Source organism: Saimiri boliviensis, chromosome 4, assembly GCF_048565385.1.
Source record: "Saimiri boliviensis isolate mSaiBol1 chromosome 4, mSaiBol1.pri, whole genome shotgun sequence".
NCBI lineage: Eukaryota > Metazoa > Chordata > Mammalia > Primates > Cebidae > Saimiri > Saimiri boliviensis.
In genome coordinates, this window is record NC_133452.1 from 37,035,140 (window position 1) to 37,057,696 (window position 22,557).

Consider the following 22,557-nt stretch of genomic DNA (forward strand, 5'->3'; position numbering starts at 1 on the left):
ATGAAGAAAAAAGTAAAATCTCGTGATCATTTCTCAGCTCTTACTAAGCCTGTGCTTCTTGGAGTTATTTTACCCCCCCACATTTTAATACCGTTCGCTTTTTATTATTATTATTTTTTTACCTTTTGTCTCTTCTCCCTTCCCCAGCCACACTTATTTTATCATTGACATAAATGATGCACTCTGCTAGTCTCAGCTCTCACAGCTGTATCTTCCTCATCTAAAATCCTTCTACGGAGAGTGAAGTTACTTGTACGGCTTTAATTAATATTTCTGATGCAGCAGAGTATAACTCACTGGTAAGCAAAAGAGTTTTTTTTTTTTTTTTTTTCCTGAGAGCAAGTTCAAGCCATACCATAATGTTTACAGGCGGGAGAGATCCAAGATGGCCGATTAGACACAACTCCAGTGCACAACACCCAGCGAGAGAACGGAAAAATCCAGAGATCTCCTAGCTCCAAACGAGGTACCAGGTGCATTTCAAGGGGTCTGGTCCGATGGTGAGCAAAGCCCATTCAGGGCAGACCGAGACAGGGAGGGGTGCTGCTTCCCCCAGAAAGTGCATCTGACCAGCGAGTCAGAGGCTCCCCTCTGGCACTCCGGTCCAGATACAGCACTTCCCCCAAAGCCTCAGCAATAAACAGAACAGGGGATCTTTGCCAGTCAAGCCCCAGAATCACAAGTGCTGACTTGAACAAGAGCCTGGGGACTGAGCTATCGCCCCCTCCCTCCCCTGGAGAGAGGGAGCTGTAAGGGGGAGCAGCTGGGCGGGTCCATAATGTTTCCAGGCTACATTCACAATGAAAAAATAGTTCCATTATGCCCTATGCAAACTTATGTATTCTTGTAACATTAACAACTTGTGATATTATAGTTCCTGGTTTTTAACTCCCAATCCTTTGTTATATTCTTTTTTTTTTTTTTTTTTAAATAACACGGAAGGTGGGGGTTTAGGCCTCAGGAGCCGGCCTCAGGAAACAGAATCTCCCTTTCTAACCTTCCCCTGCCCTCCCTTCACCTGCCTAAGGCAGGACTCTAATCTGATTGTGGCTCAAAAGACTCTCATTCCAGAGAGGGTCCCACCCCATACCCTAGAGGAAGGAATGCTACAGAAAGATGTCAAGACAAACTTGAACAGACAAGCTTTACTGGGTTTCCCCTCTCAGGCTGGTAGTACGGATCACACCCTTTTTGTCCAGTCACACATCTACATGGTTGTCAATTGTGATTATGTAACGAAGCTTCCATAAAAACCCAAAAGGATTGGGTTCGGAGAGTTTCCTTCCAGCTGAACTGGCGGAGACTCCTGGAGGGTGGCCCATCTAGGGGGTGCATGCAGGGCTCCCCAGTCCTCCCATACCTCGCTCTATGCACCTCTTCATTTGTGTCCTTTGCAATATTCTTTATTATAAGCCACCAAACATAAGTGTTTCCCTGAGTTCTGTGAGCCACTCTAGCCAATTAATTAAGCCCAAAGAAGGGGTCATGGGAACCCCAACCCAGAGCCATTTGGTCAGAAGATCTGGAGGCCCAGACTTGTTCCTGGTGGGAAGAAGGGGGCGGTTTTGTGGGACTCGGCCCTTAATCTGTGGGATCTGATACTATATTTGGATAAATAGTGTTTGGATTGAACTGGAAGATAGCCAGCTGTGTCTGCTGCAGAGTTGATTGCTTGCTATCTAGTGGGGAGAAATTCCCATCAATTTGGGAGGAAACCTGTCTTTTGTGTTAATTGCTATGGTGTGAGAGCAGAAGAAAAACGGATAGTTTTTCCTGAAACCAGATTAATGTCAACAAGGGAATTGACATGGTGTTGTAGCCACTATATATTAGTATGTGGGTGTATATGTTGAGTAGCGATGCAGAGGCCGACTGCCAATCTTTTTTGACACACACGTTTGTGGGCACACGGCTGTGCACACGGCTTTTTAGAGTTCACCAGGTGAAGTGCAAGAGGCAGTGCCCACTCCACTCAGTCCTTCCTCTCCCCTCCTTTTCCCTTGTTTCTCGTTGTCTCTGCGTGAGCTGGGTGGGACTTGCTTCTGAGTTCCTTTGGGGGCCTGCTGCCTGGGTTGGGGTGATCACTGCTCTGCTAGAAAAATCCAGAATACCGTGTGTCTTGCCCTATTCTGGATGGTGCAATGTCATGTTTTCCTTGCAAGAGGCAATCTGCTCCATCCATGGAAATTTGGTTGGAGGAGTGTGGAGATCTCAATTAGGGCTTCTGTCTACACTCAAAGTTATTTCCTTGGAGACAATTCTCCCAGTTTCTACTCTGCCTGAGCAGAAAGGCTGCATTTAGGGAGCTTGGCAGGCTGTACAGTAGGGTTAAGGATCTAGAGAACCAGCCTAGGACTTATAGTAGAGGCTGTTGGTGCCTCCCAGTTCCAGCTCTTGCTGATGACACTCTACTTCAAGAAAGAACTGTACTATTTCTATTTCTTTCTTTTTTTTTTTTTTTTTGAGACGAAGCCTCGCTCTGTCACCAGGCTGGAATGCAGTGGCGTGATCGCAACTCACGGCAACCTCTGCCTCCCGGGTTCAAGCGATGCTCTTGCCTCAGTCTCCCGGGTAGCTGGGATTATAGGCACCCCCCGCCCACCATGCCTAGCCAATTTTTGTATTTTTAGAAGAGACAGGGTTTCACCCTGTTGGCCAGGCTGGTCTGGAACTCCTGTCCTCAGGTGATCTGCCCTCCTCGGCCTCCCAAAGCACTGGGATTATAGGCATGAGCCACTGCGCCCGGCTGCTGAACTGCACTATTTCATCTAAAGATTTGCTCTCAGCTAGTGCATGCTAGGTAGGCAGAAAGGCTAGATTCTTGTGGCAGTGACACGCTGGGGGAGGACAGGGTTATTGGTCTGATGATTCAGTCTCAGTCTTTTAGTGAGCCTGTAATACTGGGTTTATGACCTTCACTTGGCTTTTTTCTTCTGCCCTTGGTTAGCATAAAAACAAGCTAGAGCTGGCATTTTCCCTTTCCCCATGTTAAAGATGAGAGTGGCTGAGGTTGGAGTTTTTCCTTCCCCTAGGCAGGTTAGGTTCGGTAAAATCCTTTCCCTTGAGGGCAGGCTTTTGTTAAGAACAGACCAGAACTTTCAACGTTGTCCACCCTGAGCCTCCAGCAATTCATCAATTACAGTTCAAGTGACCTTCCTACACTGTCACCAACCCCAGAGGACTCTGCTCTGCTCCCAGTAGGCTCTTTTTTTTTTTTTTTTTTTTTTTTTTGAGACGGAGTTTCGCTCTTGTTACCCAGGCTGGAGTGCAATAGCGCAATCTCGGCTCACCGCAACCTCCGCCTCCTGGGTTCAGGCAATTCTCCTGCCTCAGCCTCCTGAGTAGCTGGGATTACAGGCACGCACCACCACGCCCAGCTAGTTTTTTGTATTTTTAGTAGAGACGGGGTTTCACCATGTTGACCAAGATGGTCTCGATCTCTCGACCTCGTGATCCACCCGCCTCGGCCTCCCAAAGTGCTGGGATTACAGGCTTGAGCCACTGCGCCCGGCCCCAGTAGGCTCTTACCTCTGCATTCTCCTCTTTCTCCAATTCTGGGGACTGCAGTTTGTCCTGTGATCTCAATCTCTAAGGCATCTTAGAAAAAATATTGATATTCACTTGTTTAGCTTTTTCTTGCTGTGAGCATGGGAAAGATGACCACCAAGCTCTTTAGGAGTTGGACTAGAAACTCCACAGGAGGTTCGTATTTAATATTTTTAATCTAAGAAGGTCAAAGAAGTAATTTTTTAACTTCTTGGCAACTCATCTCAGTTTTAACTTTTATTTCAGTGCTTCCTTTTATAAACTGTTACATAATGATGACATCTTCCTGGGAAACATGTGGTATTCCCACCCACCTGGGCATGGAAAGGCCGTAAAAGGTCAGGAAGCAGTCAGAGGGGCTGGTGTTTCCTGGAGACTCAGGAGGACCAGCCAACCACAACCTCTGGGTTACCTTGGCAGTTGCAGAATAAATGCATTATAGTTACTGAAGCAAAAAATTGGATAGGTCTGTTTGCAGATTGAGCTGTAAAAATGCCATTCAAAGACAAATAGCCTAAAAATAAAATGTAAAAACATAAACACTAATTCTGTAAATATGATACATAACGCACAACTGAAACAAAATTTGCCAACTTGCTCAACATAAAAATCTATGAACAGTTTTTCAATGTTATATAATTTCCCCCTCCTCTCTCTGGATCTTGCTTTCCAGAGCTCATTCTTTATAGTCCTCTGTTGCCTCTGTGATAAGCAGCTTCGGAGATGGTCCCTAATGATCCTGCCTCATCCCTGCCCTTGTGTAATCCCCTACCACAGTGCAGGGTACACCGACTGATTTGTTTTAATTGATAGAATACAACAAAAGTGATGAGGTGTCCTTTCCTGATTACATTACAAAGCTTTCCTGGCTTCTATCTCAGTGGGTTCTCTTGCTCTCTGGCTCTAAGGGAATCCAGAAAATATAATGCAGGCTGCCCTATGGTGAGGGCTGCATAGCTAGGAATTCATGTCTCTGAGCAACAACAAATGAGGTCCTGAGCCCTGCTGCCAGTCACATGAGGGTGCTTGGAGCTTGGAAGTGAAGATTTGAAATAACTCCGGGAGTCAAGCCTTGAAATAACTAGCCCTGGCAGCTGCTTCATCGCAGGCTTGTGAAAGAGACCTTGGGCCAGAGGCACCAGCTAAACTGCCCCTGGATTCCTGACCCACAGAAAGTTAAAGATAATGTGTTTTGCTTTTTGAAGCTGCTGAATTTGGGGATAATTTGTTAAATAGCAATAGAAAATGAGTAACTCTTGTATTCCTCTTTGTCGTGGCTCCTCCATTTTGAGAAAACTGAAATGAGTCAAAGTGTAGAGCTGAAATATTCAAATGAAAAAAATAATAAAGTCCAGGCGCAGAAGCTCACGCCTGTAATCCCAACACTTTGGGTGGTCAAGGCGGGCGGATCATGAGGTCAGGAGTTCAAGACCAGCCTGGCCAATATGGTGAAGCTGTTAGGCATATCACTTGTGTAAAGAGACCACCAGGCACACTTTGTGTGAACAACATAGCTGTTTATTCATCTTGGTGCAGGCGGACTAAGTCCAAAAAGAGAGTCAGCAGAGGGTGGTGGGATAGGAGTTGGTTTTACAGTTTGGGGCAAGTGGTCAGTTAAAGGTGGTAACCTATTTTAGGGAGGGGAAGGGCATCATGGGATGCATGGTCACAAGGGTAGTGGTGATCTGTTACAAACAGGCGTGATCATAAGAGTGGGGGCATCAGCTGCAAGCAGAGGGGAGGGTGTGGTAAATTACATAGTTACAGGGGTGGGATCTTGAGAAACCCAAGATCTAGGGAGGAAATTCCGCAAGGCTGAGCAGGAACAATGGTTGCAGCTTGCAGGGGGAGAGCAATTAGTTGAGGCAGGAACAAGTTGTTTCACTTCTTTCTGTGGCCACCTGGTTATTTGTGGTTACCTCAGACTTTCTGGCTTCTGGGGACCATGCAGAGGTGTACATGCAGGTCACCAAGACTATAATGGCCAGGCTTTGACTCGGAGGCCTAACAGAAACCCCATCCCTACTAATAATACAAAAATCAGCTGCGCGTGGTGGTACACACCTGTAGTCCCAGCTACTCGGGAGGCTGAGGCAGGAGAATGGCTTGAACCCGGGAGGTAGAGGGTGCAGTGAGTTGAGATCATGCCACTGCACTCCAGCCTGGGCAATAGAGCAAGACTCCATCTAAAAAAAATAATAAAAGATAATAAGAATACAGATTTTAAAATTATTTGAAGTTCTATGTTTTGACATTCCAAAACATATGTATTGCAAAAAATTTACATGTTGAAGTCCTAATTGCCAGTATCTTAGAATGTAACCTTTTTTGGAAACGGGGTAATTTCAGATCTAATTAGTTAAGATGAAGTCATACTGGAGTACAGTGGGCACTAAATCTAATTGATCCTATGATTAGGATCAGTCTCAGTCTTTTAGTGAGCCTGTAGCCCTGGGTTTATGACCTTCACTTGGCTTTTTTCTTCTGCGCTTAGTTTGCATAAACACACCACCCTCAGGAGGAAACAACTCTGTTGATACCTTCATCTGGGACTCCTACCCTCCAGAACTGTGAGGCAACACATTTTTTATTTTTTACGCCACCCAGTTTGTTGTATTTTATTAGGCAGCCCTAGGAAACTGATATACATACATTTCCTGATTTAATCCTCACAAATCCCTGCAATAAGGGAAGGTCCTTTGTTATCTGACAGTACTGTGAAATCACAGAGTTTTCTTAAAATTAACTTCTGTAATTTATTTTTAAGGTACTAAGGTCTAGACACCACGTGTCTTCTCTCTGTAAATACCAGGCTGTGCTCTGTTTTCCAGCAGTCACTGGACTTCAGCATGACTACTTCTCAGTTGCTGGCGTATGTCGCAGTTTTGCTTTTTTACTTCTCAAGAGCCAGCTGCCTAGATACTTTTGTTGCAGCTGTTTATGAGCATGCAGTGATATTGCCCAGTACCACCCTAACACCAGTGTCTCGTGAGGAGGCGCTGGCATTAATGAATCGGAATCTGGACCTTTTGGAAGGCGCGATCACATCAGCAGCAGAGCAGGTACCATCTCTACCGTTTCTCCCAGGATTCTTTGAGAAAGGAGGGGATGCTTTCTCATAGAATACATGTGTACCAGGGTAGCCAAGAAACTTTATTTTACAGTTAGAATTCTACTTTCCTCTCAAAATTAGAGCAAGGACACTTCCTTATCAGTAAGAACCAAGTTAAGGAAAGAACAATTTGGTCATCATCAAGAAGTAGCAGACCTTTGAGGAACCGGCCATAAATTCAACATCTTTGTTCCCCTTTTCTGGTGCAGACGGAGGATGAATGATAAATGGGTCAGGGATCAGGTGCTATTCTTAGAGTGTTAGTGGCCTTGATGTACTCTTGTGCTATTAAGGGTTTGCAGGTTTTGGAATAAGTTTATAATCTGAAAACAATTAAACTTAAGTTGTCAGTTCCTTGGCAGCATGCATTATATACTTCATACTTCACTCTAATTACAAGATAAAAGTACATATAATGCATTGTGAGTCATGGAGTTGAGTGAAGATTTCAGTTTAAAGTTAATCCTACAGTATAAATTGTGGTTTACAAGAATATAATTTTAAAAGCTAATAATCGATTAGGTGTAGACCAGGAATATATGAAGTGTGATACAAGTCATAGATAAATATGTAAGAGATAGGGTTTTGCCATGTTGCCCAGGCTGACTTGAACTCCTGACATCAGGCTATCCACTCACCTCAGCCTGCCAATATGCTGGGATTACGGGCATGAGCTATCATGCCTGTCCTATATTCTTATATATACTAATATTTTAAAAGTTATCAGGAGTTCTGATGTTCTTTTTCACCCTTAGTCCAACTATTTCCTTAAAGGTCACAGAGTGACTCTCTCTATGGTGACCCTCCAATTGGAAAGTGCCCAGGTTAGCTCAGGCAGTATTTGTAGGCATGGCACAATTCAAGTAACCAGTTTGTGGCTCCTCTTTTGCTGAGGAGCTGGAGTCATGTTTGCAGGGTATGATGCAGGAGAAGGCCGGGGCAGAGGAGGAAATAAAGAGAGCATTTGAGTTATAAATCAATCCTGATGCAGGCACGATCATCAGCCAAAGTTCAAGGAGAGGCTTGGTTCCAGGATGAGCTAGGATTTTAGTTAACAACTGCCGTAGGAAGCAACAATGGCAAGAGTAAAATGCTTGACTAGAAGCCCAAACCTCACCATTCTGTAACATATCCATGTAACTAAACTGCATATGTACCCTCTGAATCTAAAATTAAAAATAAAAGAAAATAAAAATAAAAAGAAGTGACAGTGCACTGAAAAAAAGAAAATTTAAATGCTTTGGAAAAGAAAATAAATTATAAAAATATAGAAAACAAATTAAGATTTAAGGGATGTCAGAGGGAAGCCCAAATAATTGTTACTCAGCTGCTCAGTTCCTCAGCTTCCTTTTTGATTAAGCTGCATTTTTAACAGGGTGCACATATTATTGTGACTCCAGAAGATGCTCTTTATGGCTGGAACTTCAACAGGGAATCCATCTACCCGTATTTGGAGGACATCCCACACCCTCAAGTAAACTGGATCCCCTGTGATAATCCTAACAGGTAAAGAAGTAAGTTGTGAAAAATTCACTAGTGAACATCAAATTGTTTTACCTGGGAAAACTTTGTGGACGATCGTTGCATAGATCCATCATCAACTCTAAGTTTCAGGATAGCTTATCTTTCATCTACTATGGGTATATTTACTGGGAAAGTAAATATGAATTATGAAGTCACAGAAATCAGAGCTGGAAGGTAGCTTAGAAATCATCACATTCAATGTGAATGTCTCTGGTCTCTGACTCCTCACCAGTGAACAGAAAAATATTTCCCTGTGTGGCTCTGAGATTTGAAAACTGTAAGAGTAAATGGCAAAGTAGACTCATGTCAGTTTAAGATTAATAGTTTTTCCTTTCTCGTTGATAAGATAACTGATGAGGTTAATGTAGTAAAGTCCTTAAGCTGATTGTAACCTCAGAGGTGATATGGCAGGATTGAAAGTGGTGTAATTCAGGTTCAGACTAAAGAGATACTAAGTATGATGAAAGCAGCACTATTAATTTTAATGTAAGGAAACCAATACTTTATACACCTAAGAAAATCATGTCAGTTCACATACTTGTTTCTGAATACACATGACTAAAATTGTTTTAGGAATTCCTCTTTTGGGACTGTTCTCCAAACCACACAATGTCAGTTAGAATGGCGATCATTAAAAAGGAAACAACAGATGCTGGAGAGGATGTGGAGAAATAGGAACACTTTAACACTGTTGATGGGAGTCTAAATTAGTTCAACCATTATGGAAGACAGTGTGGCGATTCCTCAAGGATCTAGAACCAGAAATAACATTTGACCCAGCAATCCCATTACTGGGTGTATGCCCAAAGGATTATAAATCACTCTACTCTAAAGACACATGCACATGTATGTTTATTGTGGCACTGTTCACAATAGCAAAGACTTGGAACCAACCCAAGCCTATCAGTGATAGACTGGATAAAGAAATGTGGCACATATACAGCATGGAAAACTATACAGCCATAAAAAATGAGTTCATGTCCTTTGCAGGGACATGGATGAAGCTGGAAACCATCATTCTCAGCAGACTAACAGAACAGAAAACCAAACACTGCATGTTCTCACTCATAAGTGGGACGTGAACAGTGAGAACACATGGACACATGGAGGGGAACATCACACACTGGGGCCTGTCAGGGGGTGGGGGCTAGAGGAGGGATAGCATTAGGAGATGCCTAATGTAGAGGGCAGACTGATGGGGTACAGCCAACCACTGTGACACATGCATACCTGTGTAATAAACCTGCAGGTTCTGCACATGTATCCCAGAACTTAAAGTATAATAATAAAAAAACAAAAACAATAAATAAGCCCACAAACTGGATGGGCATGGTAGCTTACTCCTGTAATTCCAGCACTTTGGGAGGCTGAGGTGGGTGGATCACCTGAGGTCAGGAGTTTGAGACCAGCCTGGCCAATATGGCAAAACCCCATCTCTATTAAAAATACAAAAATTAGTGGGGCGCAGTGGTGGGCACCTATTATCCCAGCTACTGAGGAGGCTGAGGCATAGAGAACTGCTTGAAGGGAGGTGGAGGTGGCAGTGAGCCAAGATAGTGCCACTGCACTCCAGCCCGGGTGACAGAGCTGGACTCTGTCTCAACAAACCAACCCATGATGATTATTTATAGAGATACCTTGGTTTTGACAAGGTGAATTTTGACAAAATCCAATGTTATTGATCATAATCATTTACTCTATTCTTATTTAATTGTATCATAATTATTTCTTTTTGAAACATGTTATATGTCAGTGGTTCCGTTTCTAAAAGGCAAGCACTCTTTTATGACATCCACTATGAATTGAACTGACTTATTTCTGAATTCCCTAGAACCTCATCTCCAAGGGCCTCCTGAATATTCCTAAAAGGATTTCCCATTCACTTCATTGCAAGGAACCCGATTGCCTCTTCATGTTTTCCATCACTAATGATGTCTCAATGTCTTGCCTTAATTCTGTCTCTCTCTCTTTTTTTTAAATTTTTTTTTGAGAGAGACTGTGTCACCCAGGCTGGAGTGCAGTGGTGTGATCTCAGCTTACTGCAACCTCTGCCTCCTGGGTCCAAGCAATTCTCGTGCCTCAGCCTCCTGAGTATCTGGGACGACAGGTGTGAGCCACAACATCTGGCTAGTTTTTTCTATTTTTAGTAAAGACAGGTTTCACCACGTTGGCCAGGCTGGTCTTGAACTGCTGGCCTCAAGTGATCCACCTGTTTGGCCTCCCAAAGTGCTAAGATTACAGGTGTGAGCCATCTTGCCCAGCTGCCTTAATTAATTAACTCAGCAATTTTTTTAAAAATATCTATTATGTCTAGACATTGTTCTGGGCAATGAAGTGAACAAAACAGCTTAAAAATTCCTGGCCTCTTGAAATTTATATTCTAGTGTGGGGAGGTAATAATTTTTTTAAAAAGATAATTATCTATCTAATCTATCTATTTATCTATCTGTCATCTATCTATCTTTATATAGATATCTTTCATCTGTCTACCTATTTATAATATGAGGTGAAAGTAAATGTTATGGAAAAAGTAAAGCAGAGAAGGTGAATAGGGTGGCAAGCCTGGGGCTGAAATTTTTAAAAGGTCATCAGAGGGCATCACAGTGACATTTCAGCAAAGGCCTGAAGGAAATGAGGCAGTAAATCATACAAGTATCTGAGAAAAGTGCATTTCAGGCTGGCGGAATTCTAAATTCCAAGATCCAGAGGTCAGAGTATGTGTCTAACTTATAGAACGGAAAAAGGGTTAGTGTGGTTGAAGTGATGTGACAGAGGAGGAGAAAAGTAGGAAATGGAGGCGGAAGGGCAGGAGGAACACAATGTAGAGAACACACTCCAGGTATAGGTCAGCAAAGAAGCAGGGGGCAGTTAAAAGCTGTAGTGATTCGGGCAGAGAGATGATGGTGCCTGAGACCAAGATGGTAGACGTTTCGGTATTGAGAAGTAAACAGATTCTGAACGCAGTTTGGAGGTATTTTTTCTCTTGTCTGATTACTTTAGTGAGGACCTCCAGTGCTATGTTGAATAATAGTGGTGAAAATGGACATCTTCATCTTTTCTAGATCTTAGAGGAAACCTTTGTTTTTCCCCACTCAGTATGATACTAGCCATGGGCCTGTCATAAATGGCTATTACTGTGTTGAGGTATGCTCCTTCTATACCCAGTTATTGAGAGTTTTTATTATGAAGGAATGTGGAATGTTATCAAATGTTTTTTCAGTGTCAGTTGAAATGATCATACAGTTTTTTTCTTCATTCTCTTAATATGATGTGTCACATTAATTTTTTTGCATATGTTGAACCATCCTTGCACTTCTTGGATAAATCCGACTTGGTCATAATGAATAATTTTTAAATGTGTTCTTGCATTTGATTCGCTAGCATTTTGTTGAAGATTTTTGCATCAATGTTCATCAGGGATGTTGGGCTGTAGTTTTCTTTTTTGTGTCTTTGTCTGGTTTTGGTATCAGGGTAATTCTAGCCTCATTGAATAAGTTTGGAAGTATTCCCTTCTCTATCCTTTGGAATAGTTTGAATAGGATTGGTGTTAGTTCTTCTTTAATTGTTTGTTAAAATTCAGCACTGAAGCCATTAAGTCCTGTCCTTTTCTTGCTGGGAGAACTTTTATTACAGCTTCAATCTGATTATTTGTTATTGGTCTATTCAGGTTTTGAACTTCTTCATGGTTCAATCTGGTTAGGTTGTATGTGTCTAGGAATTTATTCATGTCTTCTAGGTTTTCCAATTTATCCATATATAGTTGCTCATAGTAATCTATAAAGATCTTTTGAATTTCTGCAGTATTGGTTATAATGTCTCATTTTGCATCTCTGAGTTTACTTGTCCCCTATCTTTTTTCTTAGTCTCAATAAAAGTCAATTTTGTTTATCTTTTCAAAAAACCAACTTTTTGTTTTGTTGTTCTTTTGCATTGTTTTTTATTTCAATTTCATTTATTTCATTCTGATGTTTATTATTTTTCTTCTACAAATTTCAGGTTTGGTTTGCTCTTCCTTTTCTAGTCTTTTTTTTTTTTTTTAAATGCATCATTAGGCTGTTTATTTGAAGGTTTTCTTCTTTGTTAGTGTAGGCACTTATAGCTATGAAATTTCCTCTTAGACTGGCTTTGCTGTATTTCATAGGTTTTGGTATGTTGCATAACTTTCTTCTTGATTTTTTCATTAACTCACTGGTAATTCAGGAGCAGATTGTTAAATTTCTGTATGTTTGTATAGTTATCAAAATTCCTTTTGCTATTGATTTCTAGTATTATTCCATTTTGGTCAGAGAAGATACTTGATATGATTTCAATTTTTAAAAATGTTTTAAGATTTGTTTTGTGACCTAACATATGGTCTCTCCTTGAGAATGATCCCTGTGTTGGGGAGATGAACGTTTATTCAGCAGCCACCGGATGAAATTTTCTGTTAGGTCCAGTTGATCTATTATGCAGATTAAGTCCAATGTTTCTTTATTGTTTTTCCCCCTGGATGATCTGTCTAATGCTGAAAGTGGGGTGTTGAAATCTCCAGCTATTATTGCGTTGAGGTCTATCTCTCTCTTTAGCTCTAATATTATTTTTTTAATATGTATCTGTGTGTGCAAGTATTAGGTGCATATATATTTACAATTGTTATATCATCTGACTAAGTTGACCTCTTTATCATTATATAAGTAATTTCTTTGTCTCTTTTTATGGTTTTTGTCCTGAAATCTATTCTGTTTGATAAAAATGTAGCTACCCCTGCTCCTTTTTGCTTTCCATTTGCATGGAATATCTTTTGCTATTTCTTTATTTTCAGTCTATGTGTATCTTTATCTGTGAAATGTGTTTCTTGTACACAATAGATCATTGCCTTTTATTTATTTATTTTTATCCATTCAGCCACTCTGTCTTTTGCCTGGAGAGTTTAGTCCATGTACATTCAATGTTACCATGGCTAACTAAGGACATACTCCTGCCATTTTGTTTTCTCTTTTCTGTTTGTTTTTTTGGTGTTGTCTTCCTTTTTGAAGGCATTTTTCTCGATGGTATATTTTAATTTTTGCATTCTATTTTTTGTGTATCCATTGTAGGTTTTTTTATTTGATGTTAGTATGCAGCTTGCAAATAACAACGTGTAATTTATTATTTTAAACTGATGACAACTTAACATCTATTACATAAACAAACAAGCAAAGCGAAAACTAATAAAAACTCCATACTTTAACTTCATCCCCCATACTTCCTAATTTTAATAGTTTCCATTTCTATCTTATTATACTGTCTACATCTTAAAAAGCTTTTATAGTTATTATTTTTTATTGGTTCTTGTTTTAGTTTTTCTAATCAAGATATGAGAAGTTTATACCACAATTAGAATTATAACACTCCATGTTTGTCTGTGTACTTACTACTACCAGTGTGTTTTGTACCTTCAGATGATTTCTTATTGATTATTGATGTCCTTTTCTTTCAGATTGAAGAAATTTCTTTAGCATTTCTCTTTTTTTTTTTTTTTTTTTGAGACGGAGTTTCGCTCTTGTTACCCAGGCTGGAGTGCAATGGTGCGATCTCGGCTCACCACAACCTCCGCCTCCTGGGTTCAGGCAATTCTCCTGCCTCAGCCTCCTGAGTAGCTGGGATTACAGGCACGCGCCACCACGCCCAGCTAATTTTTTGTATTTTTAGTGGAGACGGGGTTTCCCCATGTTGACCAGGTTGGTCTCGATCTCTCGACCTTGTGATCCACCCGCCTTGGCCTCCCAAAGTGCTGGGATTATAGGCTTGAGCCACCGCGCCCGGCCTCTTTAGCATTTCTTATAGGAGAGGGCAGTGGGTTCTTTTCTGATCCAGGGTGGGTCTAGAAATCCCATCCAGGAGATAAGTCCCGGAATTAGAATTGAGGGCTTTAGGAGTCTGCTTGGTGCTTTATGTTACTGTGGCTAAGTTGGTACCCAATTTGTAAGACAAAGCACTTTTTACTCTTCCCTCTCCTTTTCCAAAGCAGGAGTCTCTCCCCATGGCCACCATAGCTAGGAATGTGCTGGGTCACACCTGAAGCCAGCATGTTACTGGGTCTCACCCAAGGCTCGTGGTGAGTACTGCCTGGCTATCACTGATGTTTATTCAAGAGCCAAGGGCTCTTAGTTAGCAGAAGATGAATCTTGCCAGGACTGGGTTCTTCCATTCAAGGCAGGAAGTTCTTTTGTAGTTCTGTGTATGTCTAGAAATGTCATCAGGGAGCTAGGGCCTGGGTTGGGGGGCTTTAGTACTCTGTTTGGTGCTTTATTTTACTGTGGTTTAACTATTATCCAAGTTGCAAGACCAAGTCCTCTTTATGCTCCTCTCTCCTTTTTTTAAGGCAGAGGGACAGAGTCTCTCTCAAAGCTGTGACCTGTGCTGCCTAGAGTTGGAGGAGGGGTGATGCAAGCACTCCTTTGACCACTCAGCTGGTGTCTCACTAGGTTATGTGCACTCTGAGTCTACTGGTTCTGGGCTCAGTACAGCACTATGACTTGCCTAGGAATTGCAGTCCTTATAGCCTAGATCAGTAGTCGTCAACATTTTTGGTGCCAGGGACTGGTTTTGCGGAAGGCAGTTTTTCAATGGACAGGATGGAGGATGGTTTCTGGATAACACTGTTACACCTCAGATCATCAGGTTAAATTCTCATAAGGAGCATGCAGGGTAGATCCCTCAGATGCACAGTTCACAATAGGCTTGCACTCCTATGAGAATCTAATGCTGCAACTGATCTGACAGGAAGTGGAGTTCAGGCAGTAATGCCACTCACCTCCTGCTGTGCAGCCAGTTTCTAACAGGCCACGGACTGGTACTGCTGTGCAGCACAATTCCTAACAGGCCACAGTCTGTGGCTTAGGGTTTGGGAAACCCTGGCCTAGACTACCTTTCAAGTTTATTTAGGACCCCGGAGAACTTTACCCCACACTGGTGATGCTTGGTGGAACTCAGGTTCTGACCGCTGGGAGGGACAATTCTCCTCTGGCTAGAGCTGTTCTAAATGCGCTTTCTGTGGGCACTGGCTGAATTCTGTGCCATGTTGCTTTCTGCTGTCACATGGCAGCACTGACTTTCAATGCAAAGTCCTGCAATTACTGCACTTTCCCTCCACCAAGAGCACAGATTTTCTCTCCACAGCATGTGCTAACCTGGAGGATGGCGGAGAGTGGTGTTGGCAATTGAAGACTTTCTTTCCTACCTTCTTCAGTGCCTTTTTCCTAGATATGATTTTAAAACCAGGTACTGTGATTGCTTTCCTAATTTTTGGTCCTTATGAAGGTGTTTTCTTGTGTGGATGGCTGCTCAGTTTGGGGCTCTTGCAGGAGGACAGTTGCTGGAGGGTTCTATTTGGCCATCTTGCACTGCTTCCTCATCTTTTATTTTTTTCTCTTACCTGATTGCTCCAGCTAGGACTTCCAGTACGATGTTGACTAGAAGTGGTGAAGGTAGGGTTTCTTGTCTTGTTACAGGTCTTAGAATACTTTCAGCTTTTCCCCATTCCATCGGATGTTAGCTGTGGGTGCTGATGTATATGCTGTATATAGCCTTTATTATTTTGAGGTATGTTCCTTCTGTATAATAAAGTGCACATCTCTGGATTATCTATTACTTGCATGATGGGTGCCAAGAAACTATTTATGCTGCCAAGGATATTAACTTCTATTATGACTAAAGAGTTCATTAGTCAAATGTTGGTTTTGATGTAGACTTTGTCATTTTAAATTTAACATTTAAATTACATAGATTATCATTTTTAATATCACCTAAATACAATATATTGATTCAATATAGAAAGTTAGATCAACGTTAGAAATGAAGATTCACAGTTGTCATTGGTGTTTCATATTTTTACTTTTAGCTTTGATTTGAATGCTTCACAGATGAATTTAAATCTATACATACTTACCCCATAGCGTAATATTAATTAGGCAGTTTCCTAAAATTCAGAGAATCTCCTTAATCTAGTTGTGATGTTTTGAGGCTTCTTAGCTTAAATCTATTATAATATTATGGAATCTATTGATTAGGGTTATGGAGAAAGGCTTCAGAAAAGAGTTTTTTGTTGCTACTGTAACCTTACTTAAATAAACAATGAAAAAGCCAAATTAATTTGAAGTCTGCTTAAATATTACTGTTAAACTTGAAGTGTTTATATCTAAAATTCGTAATCATCTAAATGTCAACATTTAGTTTTGAGTAGAAAGAGATAAATCATTACCATGAGTTAAGAAATGTAAATGCTGTATGAGGGAGCTCATAGCATGTCCATTGCATCTTTCCCATCTTCACATCACCAGGATGCCCGCCACATGGTTGAAGATACCTGTCCAGCCTCTGGTGTTCTGCTTGGGGTCTTGACTTCTTCCCATCCCACTCAAGCTCAGCCCCAGACTGGGACAGGTTTCGGGAAGCAGTGGGAATGGCCAAGATGGGTGTCAGTGGGTGGCTGAGCAGTTCCTGTCCCAGGAGTAGCCACAGGTCAGGGGTAGTGGTGGCTGTGCACGTGGCCAGCCTGCTGCCATTGTTCCACCCTTGTGAGGGCCCCCTCCCTCACCTTACGGGATCTGAGGGGCAGAGAAAGTGTTAAGGCAGACGATGCCCTTGCAAATTTTTAAAAAATGAAATTTAGATCGCAAAGTATATATCATAAATGCAGTGACTAAGCATATAACTACTTTCCAGGCATCTAACTGCCATAGCAATGATATGTAACTACAGTGTTAAAACACTCTAACAGTTTTCAGAAACTCAAAGTGGAAACCATCTCCCATATCTTACTTTTTCCTTAGGTACAATGTCTAAATTCATATTGATTTTGCTTACATTTGAATAGTTTCAAATTTGTTCATATATGGTTTAAACTTTTTGTCCCTGTTGTCTTACTCAGGCTTGTGTAACTTAAAATGAGCCTGAGTGTGGGTCTACATACAGCAAGACTTGCAATAAAAATACAATTTCAGTGCTACTTATAAAATTCATGCTATTAAGAAGGATGCAGTTTTCAAAGCTGAAAAGATCATGAAATGGCTAATTTACATATCATAGCCTGGATGATTCCTTACTGTTGAGGTGTTATAGTTTCTATGTAGTTATATAGTAAATGCCTTCAAATAGTAACTGGCTAGATCAGTGAAGTTATTTTCCCCTTTGTGATTCCAACTTCATTTTATTTATTTTGAAGATAATTAATATTGTAATTGTAAAAGAAAATTATAGCATTGGAAAATTTTCTCTCTATGTAGAATAGCAATGAACCAAATTTACCAATTAGGGAGCCGTTTTAGGAATTGTTGGACAGTGAATTTTTCTGTAGTAACTATGCTTCAGTTGCAATGCAGTATGCCCAGAAGCAATCTGTTTCTACTTCTGAATGTTTGATTTGGAACACTTTTTTGATGAGTATTCAGTTAAACACTTGGATACGAGCTCTTCGCTTGTATCCATCTCTACCATTTATCTTGGAATGTTTCTGAAGACATTCTCCTTATTTTATTAACTCTATACACTTCTGGTTTTGGATCTCCAATGTGATTATAGACAATATCAACACAGAAGGCTTTGCTTTATACTCTAAGGTTTGGAGCATTTGATCTGACATGCCTTAAATTGGGCTTCCAGTCAAAACTGAAGTAATTTCTCCTTTCAAATCGCAAGTTCTCTTGAATGAGTGGATAGTGGAGTTGCAGAAATTGAAAGGCAGCAGTAGTTTTCACTTTATATTACATCTTCTCCAATACAATCTATTCTATTCTCATTAAGTCTGAAACCGTGAACCTATATTCACTTATTTGGAACACATCAGTTGCCAATGGGACATTCCTTTTCTGTCCTGTGGATTTTTATAATCAAATAGAACAAGCTCAGTCCAACACATCCAAGCTATTTGGGGTGCACCTTGATTTAACACAAGAATCTGTCCAGTAAATTCAGGCAGAGAAAATGTCTTTATGTCAAAGCCAAAGAACTGAGTTAGACTAACATCTTGTACTTCAAAAGCCGGTAGTCTTGCAGTCATTTGAGGCTAATGTCTATCGTGTGCAAACTCAAATGGTCTCAAGACACAGATCTTTAACTGTCATCTAGACTTCTTTTCCAACAGGACATTCAGCTGGTGTAGCAGTTTCTGAGAGTCAGTTGTCAGTACCTCTATCATCTTGATAGTGACTAGGGCTCAGTGGTAAACACCCTTCTTGGACTGGCCCTCACATCACTCCACATAATCCAATCTCAGAGGCCTAGGAAACAAGGGAAAGAGACAGGCCCAAGGAGGGGGAGGCTTCCTGGGTTCAGGTCTCTGAAGAGCTGCCATATTGCCCTTGTCAGGGTCAGCTTGGAGCCGAAGGGCTGAAAAGGCATTTTGATATTTGATTGCATATGATTTCATACTATTATTTCAGAGTTTTGTGTGCACACATTGTTTCTCCAGTAAGTCTAATGCTTTATAAACATAGCAACCACATCTGAAATTTCTATGTCTCTCACACTGTGTGCTTGGACAGCTCTGCCTGGAATATACTTCCCCCAGTTGCCCACATGTCTAATATAGTGATTTGTGTTGTGTCAAAACCTAACAAGTATTTGTTGAATACTTAACATGTGCTGACTTTAGGTTAGTAAATGTCTTCTTCAATAATTGATGATTTTTTGTTATACCTAGAGATTGAACACTTTGAAAGCAACCTTGGAAAAAAAATTTCAATTACTCTGTTTCATTTGTATCCAGAACAAAACTCTGCATGCATGAAAGACTCAGCAAATATCATGGATGAAGCAACAGGCAGATTTCAGGCACACATAAGCAAACTGAATTTTTAAACCTGAAATCAGGACATGGTGGTCTAATTTTGGAGCATTTTATGTATGTACCAAACAGTCTGAGAAATGTACCTTGAATTGAAATATATTAGAATACATGAAGACTAATAGAGACAGTAGGAAAATATGTTTGTCATCAGAACTGTTTCAGGAAACCAAAACCACAAGCTACTTATTCCACCACTTCAGGTGATCCAAAAAGACAGGAGGTAAACGTGTTTCAAGTGGTTCAATGTGTTGTAATTTATATCTATGCATTGCACATATTAATTGAAGCAAAGGTGGGTTAAACTATTGAATGGTTGTTCTTTCTTACAAACACAGTGAAATAATAATTTTCCACATGTGTTATTATATCCTTTTCTGATCTTTTCAAGGATATGTTTTATAAGTGATTGCTATGGTTTTCCTTATATTAATTACACAAATTTGTTTGTAGATTCAATAGCCAAGATTTGATGGCACCAAATTTTTATTCATACATGGTATCACAGCCTTCTTAGCTATTCTTCAATAACCTGGTGTGAACCATTTATAATTTCAGAGTTGTGCAATAGAGGATAAGTATGCCAATATGTTAAATATGATTTTCAAAATTGCATTTTAATTGCTTTACTTGGACAATTATTGGTAACTTTGAAAAAAAAAATAAAGAAATCAGGCATTAACAAATGCTCCAGGATTTCCAAAGTTTCACACTAGCTGGTACTACCCTAGCATATCCTTGTTATCTCTTATTTGAACTATGGCAACAACTTCCTAATGAGTCCCCTGCATTTAGTCTCTCATTGTTCTAGTACATTCTATATTCAGTGTTCTATTTATCTTTATGAAGAAAATTTTGACTGGGTTGCTTCTGTCTTCAAAGGCTTTAATGGTGTCTATTTGTTACTAAATTTGCAAAGCTCTATATCCTCCCTCCCTCCCTCCCTTTCTCTCTCCCTCCCTCCCTCCCTTCCTTCCTTCCTTCCTTCCTTCTTCCCCTCCCTCCCTCCTTCCCTCCTTCCTTCCTTCTCTCCCTCCCTCCCTTCGTCTCTCCCTCCCTCCCTCCCTTGTTTCCTTCCTTCCCCCTCTCCCTCTCTCTCTGCCTCCCTCCCTCCCTCCTTCCTTCCTTTCTCCCTCCCTCCATTTATTTCTCTCTTTATTTCTGTTTTTTCTCTCTCTCTTTCTTTTTTCTTTCTCTCTTTTTCTCTTTCTTTCTTTGAATCCTTCTGTAAAATCTTCATTTCAGTTATTATAATTTTCAGCTCCAGACTTTTTTTAGGTTTCTATCTTTGTATTGATATTTCTACTTTGTTTTGTTCTCTGATTTTCTCCACATCTTTCTTTATTTTCTTAAGCATCTGTAAAAACCATTGTTTTAAAGTTTATGTTTAGTAGGTCTGTCATGTGGTCTTTTTCAGGGACGATTTTAGTTAGTTTATTTTTCTTTTCCTTTGAGTGAGTCATACTTTCCTGTTTCTTTGTATAATTTGTGATTTTTTTGGTTGATAACTAGACATTTGAATCATCATGTGGTTACTCTGGAGATCAGATACTCTGGGTTTGCTATGATTGTTTTGTTGTTGTTGTTGTAGGATGTTTGTGTTGAGGATCAGCTTGAGATGTAAATTTAAGGTCTTCTTAGGCCTTTTATGAGCATGTGCCTTTCCCTGGTCACGTATGCTGACTTTCTAAATTTCCCTGTATATTTGATTGCTTTTATATGTCTTATTCCTTAAATGTCTCACTACCCAAAAGGAGAAAAAGAAAAAAAAAGGAGAAAATAATAAGGCATTGATTCTTTAAATCTCCTGGAAGCCACTTCAGCGAGAGAGTGGGCTTACAAAAATGGTGTGTGTGTGTGTGTGTGTGTGTGTGTGTGTGTGTGTATACGTGACAATAGCTGCTTGCCTTTGTGCTTGTACCTCCATGATCAGAAGCAGCAATTAGTGATCAGAACATAGATCTTGCATATTTGAAAGACAAGGTCTTACTGCTCCCATAAGCTGCCTGCAAGCTGCTTTAGGGACACAGCCATGACAGCCTGTTATGGGGACAGGGGATGAAGAATTGGTAACCACCCCAAAATGGACTGAAACTAACTGTGAATTATCTTCCAAGCCTTCCCTGGAAGTTGCAAGCACTAGAGCTCCTAAATAGTAATATCAGACAGATTCCATCAGTGCAATTGTTATCTAAGTGGCAGAAAAACTCCCTACTATTCTATCTTCTCAGGATCTCCCTACCTCTGAGCTTTTGTTAACTGATTCAAAAAAAATTTTTTTTTTGAGATAGAGTCTTGCTCTGTTGCCAAGGTTAAAATGCAGTAGAACTCACTGTAGCCTCAAACTCCCAAATTCAAGCAATCTTCCCACCTCAGTCTCCCAAGTATATGAGACTACAGGCACACACCACCATGCCTGGCTATTTTTTTTTCATTTTCATAGAGACAGGGTCTTGCTTTGTTGCCCAGGCTGGTCTCAAACTCCTGAGCTCAAGGAATCCTTCCTCCTTGCACTCCCAAATTGCTGGAATTACAGGCATGAGCAACCACACCCACCCCCAAATATTTTTAATGCCTCTTTCCTGTTAGACATAAGTTTAATAAACATAATATGTAGGTCATTGACCCATGATATCCATAGGATGCTGCAGACACTATAAGATGAACACATAAGTGAAAATATAACCGTAGATTATGATAAATGTTATGAAGAAAAATTACACGGTCTGGAATCTTATCCTAGAGTAGGTTCCTACAACCAATTTTACTCAACATGGGCTTTCTCTGAACTCCTTTCTTGTCTTAATCCTTCTTTTCTAATTATTGTTATTTAGAATTTATTTTTCCATATATCAAATAATAGGTTTAGGCAACTATCATTCAAGATTTTGTTAAAAGCTAAGATTGATTTACAAAGATTTTTTTCCTCCAATAAACATACCAGATTTGGCCACACCCCAGTTCAAGAAAGACTCAGTTGCCTGGCCAAGAACAACTCTATCTACGTTGTCGCAAATATTGGGGACAAGAAGCCATGCAATGCCAGTGACCCTCAGTGTCCTCATGATGGCCGTTACCAATACAACACTGATGTGGCATTTGATTCTCAGGGAAAACTGGTGGCACGCTACCATAAGGTAAAATTAACTTGCAAATAATCTGATAAGTGAATGCCTAATGAAATAAAGTGGGCAAGGAGAAAAGTATGTTATTGATACTGATAAGCATACTTTAGAAATCGAGTGGAGGTAAAGCATAGAAAGTAATGATAAAATGTGGAAAGCTCCTTTAAAAAGGCTCAAGGGCCTACGTGTACATATAAGAACACAAGAGTGTGTTTTTGGGAGTGTGTGGGAGTCAGAAAGTGCTACCTGCATTATGCTGGATAATGTTGCTTATTGGACTTTGTCTTTTAAAGACATACCCTGGCAATGGGTCAAGGTGAGAATGAAAAACTTCTTACCACATAGACTCTGTCTTGAGGAGAATGGAGCAAACAAAATTCCTTGCCAAGGAAATCAGTGTACTTGACAAACAGAAATGATCTATTTTACTCCCATGTCTTATCAGA

The 22,557-nt window shown here is 40.5% G+C and overlaps 1 protein-coding gene and 1 pseudogene across 1 annotated transcript in view; one reads left to right on the plus strand and one right to left on the minus strand.

Moving 5' to 3' along the window:
• The window catches only part of LOC101043241 (pantetheinase), a 37,692-nt gene that overhangs the window by 245 nt on the left and 14,890 nt on the right, over nucleotides 1-22,557 (plus strand). The window contains exons 2-6 of the mRNA XM_003932448.4: nucleotides 148-299; nucleotides 370-466; nucleotides 6,378-6,608; nucleotides 8,034-8,164; nucleotides 21,931-22,123. Coding sequence (XP_003932497.2) covers nucleotides 6,396-6,608; nucleotides 8,034-8,164; nucleotides 21,931-22,123 — 537 coding nt within the window. The 5' untranslated portion in view covers nucleotides 148-299; nucleotides 370-466; nucleotides 6,378-6,395. The remainder of the gene's footprint in view (nucleotides 1-147; nucleotides 300-369; nucleotides 467-6,377; nucleotides 6,609-8,033; nucleotides 8,165-21,930; nucleotides 22,124-22,557) is intronic.
• Nucleotides 17,453-18,338, minus strand: LOC120363204 (cyclin-G1 pseudogene; annotated as a pseudogene).